This window comes from Barbatula barbatula (assembly GCF_947034865.1).
Source record: "Barbatula barbatula genome assembly, chromosome: 22".
In the NCBI taxonomy this organism is placed as follows: Eukaryota; Metazoa; Chordata; class Actinopteri; order Cypriniformes; family Nemacheilidae; genus Barbatula; species Barbatula barbatula.
The window spans coordinates 1205745-1211828 of NC_136785.1; the positions used below are offsets into that span (position 1 = coordinate 1205745).

The 6084-nt window shown below is 37.3% G+C and overlaps 1 protein-coding gene across 2 annotated transcripts; it reads left to right on the forward strand.

The window, feature by feature from the left end:
- Positions 1-1637: 1637 nt before the first annotated feature.
- Positions 1638-5126, forward strand: tor1 (torsin family 1). Of its 2 annotated transcripts, none has more exons than XM_079486324.1 (5): positions 1638-1935; positions 2971-3236; positions 3485-3660; positions 3878-4005; positions 4268-5126. In XM_079486324.1, exons 1-5 carry the CDS (start codon positions 1737-1739, stop codon positions 4510-4512), a joined length of 1014 nt encoding a protein of 337 aa, XP_079342450.1. In that variant the 5' UTR covers positions 1638-1736; the 3' UTR covers positions 4513-5126. The 2 variants fall into 2 exon arrangements, with proteins under 2 accessions (XP_079342450.1, XP_079342449.1); XM_079486323.1 differs by lacking the exon at positions 1638-1935 and adding an exon at positions 2198-2532.
- The last annotated feature ends 958 nt before the right edge of the window (positions 5127-6084 follow it).

Consider the following 6084-nt stretch of genomic DNA (forward strand, 5'->3'; position numbering starts at 1 on the left):
ATCTGATGTGAGAGAACGCAGCAGTGGCTCGACTCGGATCCGCAACCGCAAAATGGCAGAACCGGAAGTGACGTGATGTAGCAGCGGTCCGGTTAGAAATATTATAAAACATATTCTCTAAACATCTTTGGAGTTATGTTACTCATGCCTGTTTTTTTTCTGTAATGTTTTTTGCATGTTCTAAATAAAAAATAAAATAAATAAAAAATATTATAAAAAATATAATTTTTATTCCATTCTCTGTATTGTTTATTCATGTTAATATGACTCTCTTATTGCACTACATTTCAGTGAACACAATGTTATCTACCGATGTTTTAGTTTTTTGTGCTTATCATGCAGAAAACACACGAACCATGTAATGTGTGTCATTTATTTTCTTTACACTCGCATATATGTGTGTGTGCGTGTGTGTTTATAATATTCTAGTACATTTGTATGTTTTTTATTCGATTAGATAACAAGAAAACACCTCTAAAGAACAACAGATGTTATTATGATATAAATATAGAGATTGCTGACCTCTAGAGTTCATACATAATCATTACAAATAAAAGTCTATGTTGTCTTGATATTCTGACAGATAATGTAGCACTTCATATACATATGGCAGTAGTTTGGCTAAATTTGTTATAAAGTGCTTCACCGCTGAAATCTGAGGTGAAATGTCAGTAGTGTGTTTTTCTCTTCTGTATGTTTCAACATTCGTGGACTGACACATATTTTAAGCATGCGGATATTTTTTAAGTGAAGAATATATTTAAGAGTAAAGCCCACAAATAGAAACGTTATGCACATAATACATTAGATGCATTTTCTATTGTAAAACTGAAAAATGCAGCTAGTTTAGGAGGTCCAACACATATTTAATTATTAACAGTTGAACAAACTTTGTCGTCCATATCCTTTTGACTCCCTGCAATTCCTATCTGCAGTGAATGTGTAATTTTTTACCGTCTCATACAGTATATGCCATTTATATCTTATTAAAATAATTGCTTTAAAGTCCTGAAGTCTTGAGATGGTGAATGTATTAACAAATGATTGAATCATAAAAGAAAATGCCAAAAAGGGATAAAAATGCAATATAAAACATAGTGAAGAGAGCAAGAACGCAAACATTGGCCCTTGATTGTAAAAAAAGCAATTTCTCACCTAATAATGACACACCGTGACTATAGGAAAACAAATATATTAATTTACAAAAAAAAAGTGATAGCATATAACTCAAATGTTTTTGACATGCTCGCTAGGCACTAAACACTCCAATGTACATGTAGATTCATATTTATTTATTAATTTTTTATTGATGCTTAGAACAGGAACATAACAAAGGAGAAAGTATACATCACATAATATCAGCCAAAAGATGAAAATCAATAAACAACAAAATAGGACAAATATAAACGTATGTAAAATACATTAAAAGAAATAATAAATAAAGAAAAATACATAAAAAAAAAGAAAAAAAAGTAGGGCCAGATTACAATACAAAGATATTCGCATGAAGATATCAAAAGCATCACAAATTCTTACAGTCCTTATAGCTTTCTTATTAGTAGAAATTGAGATCATATTTAGATAATTTTCTACTTCTTTTACATTTAGATTCATTTGATTAGTTATAAATGATTTTCGTGACGTCAGAGCGTGTAACCGTTTTGCGGAAGTCGCTTCATTAGCTCCCTGAGCTGGTTTAAAACAGCACAGATTGACATCGGGGTTCAAGCTGCACGATGCGGTTGAGATGTTGGCTGTTGTTTGCTGTGTGTGTTTCGGGGTGTTTGTCTGTAACGGCGGGGATCGAGCCCATCAGCACCAGCATTGCTGTCGGGATGGCAGCCGCTATCACCGGCTTTCTGGCCAGCTATCAAAACGCGTTTTATTACTTTCACGAGTGCTGCAGACCGGAGTGGATCTCGTACAACAAAACAGGTTTGTATTGCGTCTTTTGTGTTTGCTCCTCGGGTGCACAACTCTGGCTGTGTTACGTTGTGTAGCGTCCGTGACGCGGAAATTCAATTCTAAATAATTCACTTTAATGGTTTTGCTTAAGTCGAGGTTATACAAATTGTAACGATTACTACAGTTACTAAATATTTCCAAGTTGTGGAGATTTCCACGTGTCGGCTAAATGATGCGTATATTTAGGCTGTAATAAAATAATTTATAAATATACTGCGCAACAATGTACGATAGTTGAACTTGGCGCACCGCGCATGCGCCTGTGCGCGTCGCATTCGGTTGACGTCACGGTACCAGGAAGTGGCGGTTGTGAGTTGGAGGCTCGATGTTTTTTGCTTTGCGATTAAAAAAGTATCGATGACTTTGTTATTAAAATGAAAGGAAATCGTTCTCGCACATGCATCATTCTGCTGCAGTGTATCCTGATCTCAGGGACGGTCGTGTGGGCGATAGAGCCCGTGTCCACAACACTGCTGGTGGGCGCAGGGGCTGCAGCATTGGGCAAAACTATCTTTCGGTATTTATTTGAGGCGTGCGAGGAGCGATGGGTTCACTTGAATGCCACAGGTAATGTGGGTTTGATCAGACCTTGCAGAAAGTGTTTATGGTTTGCACAATATCAACATGCTTTTGTGTGTATCATTTCTTGTGAACAACCTCTCGGAATGCAGAAATCGCACTCAGAATTCGCTTTTCAATTCGTTCATAATAGGTTTATTGTTTTTATGTAAGGAATAATAATGTAATTATGAATTTTTCTTATGATTATAAATCTTGATTTGATAAGACCGTTATCTGGACCTTTATTAATGGTGTATTTGTTTTTAGTTTGTTGTATAATTAGACCTTTTGTTTATTTTAGTTTTTTTTGTGCATTGTAATAAAAAATGTCTTTTGTCCTCCAAATACATAATCTCATTTCACAAACCGATGTGTCACTTCTGTGTTGGCACGTTCTGAAGATGTGACGGTTTGTAACCTGTTGGTTTGTTCTCTTGTCCACAGGGCTGAAGCATGACCTCCACACAAAGTTGTTCGGGCAGCACGTCGCCACTCAGGTTATCATTAAAGCCGTCACAGGCTTTATGAGCAATGAGAACCCGAAGAAGCCGCTGGTTCTGTCCCTCCATGGCTGGACGGGGACTGGGAAGAACTTTGTGAGCCAGCTCATAGCAGAAAATATTTACCAGAAAGGAATGTCCAGCAGTTTCGTTCATCTGTTTACAGCCACGGCACATTTTCCTCACGAGAAGCACATAGAAACATACAAGGTAGCGTCTTCACACACACACACACACACGAATTGTATTCTTTGTTTTGTTAAATAAACGAAAGATTGAAGTTCATGATTCAAATATAATATTAGTGTTTCAAATTAACTTTTTTGATGCATTGTGTAAATTTCATATCACATTGTCATCCAAACATATATTTACCCCTGAGTGTCAAATCGTATCTCTGTTGTGTATATGGTGTTCTTGTGCATCACATCTGTATTTGTGATTTCGTGTGCGCTCAGACACAGTTGCAGGAGTGGATAAGGGGAAATGTGTCCATCTGCGCACGCTCAATGTTTGTCTTTGATGAAATGGATAAAATGCATCCTGGCCTGATTGACGGTATTAAACCGTATCTGGATTTCTATGACAACCTGAATGGAGTATCTTACAGACAAGCTATCTTCATATTCCTCAGGTTAGTTTCATTAAACGAAAATGTAAAATATAACTATGTTTTTCATTCAACACAAACGTCAAACTTGCCCAAGTTTTGAAGTTATGTGGTGTTTTCTTATGTGTGCAGTATGCACTACTTTTAAATGCATAATGGCTGCTATGTACGTTTTTTGTAGATTGTACCTTACCGTGCTACACCTGTTAAGGTAAATTTTTGCTGTCTTGTGTTTCTGTAGCAATGCCGGGGGAGAGAACATTGTTCAGGTGGCTCTGAATTTCTGGAAGGACGGAAGAGAACGTTATGACATCCAGTTAAAGGACCTTGAGACGGCTCTGTCACTGTCAGTCTTCAACAACAGAAACAGTACGTCACTCGTCTCCTCCTCGATATCCAAACAATGTTATATTCAAAGATTATTTTACTGTATGAAAGCATGGTTGGCGCATTAACCAATCGTTCCAGTCCTGAATATTGATTGGTCAATTCCTTGTGTATTGCACGTCAACATTATGACACCTCATGGAATTTGGACGATAAAATATGTTTTCATAAAAAATCAGTTTCTTATTATTTAGGCAGTAACGACTTTATAACTACAGAATGTTTGATCTCTTTTTCTCTGTAGGTGGTTTCTGGCACACGAGTTTGATCGATAAGAACTTGGTTGATTTCTTCGTGCCGTTCCTCCCGTTGGAATACAGGCACATCGTCCAGTGTGGTTTGGCCGAGATGGCAGCGAAGGGTCATGTCCCTGATAGAGAAGTCGTTGAAATGATGGCTCAGGAACTCAACTACTTCCCCAAAGAAGAACGCGTGTTTTCCATGCAGGGCTGCAAAGTCATCTCCAGCAGACTTGACTTCTATATTTAACAGAACGAGAGCGTGAAAACAAAGCATTCAAAACCACACGACTATCGGCTGTGTGATTTCTTGTGTGGAACTGCCAAGCTCTCTAAAGACTGATGATGAAAACAGAGGGACATTTTTTACTCAATCCAAGTGTTCTCTTAAGGAACTGTTTTATTAATTCCAGATCTTGAAGGTTATATCCCTGTTTTTTTGAGGATGTATTTGGTTGAAATGATGCGAGTTGAAGACCGGGGAAGCTTTTTTAAATGACTTTGCACATTGTGGATCTCACCAACACACTGGCTGTCAGCGATTTTTGACAATTCATTATCATGTGGGAAAAACATTAATTTGCCTTAACTTGAAATGTCAGTTAGACTTTTTTAAAGAAAAATTTGATTTTCATGAAATGTTCTTAGTTTAGATAAATTAGTTTTTTTTATTTGGTGTCAAACATGTGTTTAACATTGATCAACACCACAACCATTGATTGGATATATGATAAACATGTCAGTCTTCATTTCCAGACAGTCTTGTTTATTGATCTTATGCGTTTAGTTTATTGTATAAGGTGTTTTATTTTTGAGATCCACAAAGATAAAATGGCTTCAATGTACAGATTGATTTTGATAATGCTTTGACTCAGACTTAGTTTTATCAGTCATATTGCAGACAGACCTGTGAAGTTCCTTTATCTCTTTGCTGGTGTTTAGCGATTAAACAGTCACTTTAACATGTTATGCTTACACCTGGAACCTGCAGACCAGGGGCCTGTACCATGATGGTGGTTGAACGAACTCTGGGTTACAGGATTGGGTTTGAGTCGACAAAACAAAATCGATGCAATCAGGCTTTATTGGTACCATGACGCAGCTCATGAACTTTCTCTGTCAACCCTGGCTTTGATCCTTAAGCTATGATTATGCCACACGCGTGCACATAAAAGAGTGACATCGACATACAAGTAAGTATCAGGAAAGTCCATAAAAACTCTTTCTCTACAAAGTGCTCGTCTAACAATTTGTGCGGAGATGTCCACAGGATTTGGGAGTAAAGGTGAAGCCATTGCAACAGAGAACAGACGCTGGGAATTAGTTACGTCAACTATATGTTTCTTTGCTCACAGCTGATTGGTCAAACTTCTAAGATCTCGAATCCAGAACATAACCTGCCCCAGAGCAGGTTAGCCGTGCAGCGTAAGATACAATGGCGACGAACACTGATTAAAGCCGAGCTACTTACATGGTACCAAAAACCCAGGGATGGCACAAACTAAACTGAAACACAGCTGGCTAGCCACCTAAACCAGCTTCTACACATTTGACACATACAGATTTAAAAGGCGTTTCTTCAGTAAATGATAAACACTAATCACATCTGTAAAAGATTACTTCTAAAAATACCTTTTAAGCACAATTGTCATTACCTTGGTTTTCTGAATGGAATTATAATGCTAATACCATGGTATATGAACAAAATAACAATAGTGTTATTAAAACACAAGGATATCATTACCACCACGGTACTGTCAAAGTATTTCTGTTGACCAAATTTCTCTTTCAAAACCTGAAGAAAATCAAACCGAAGCAGAAA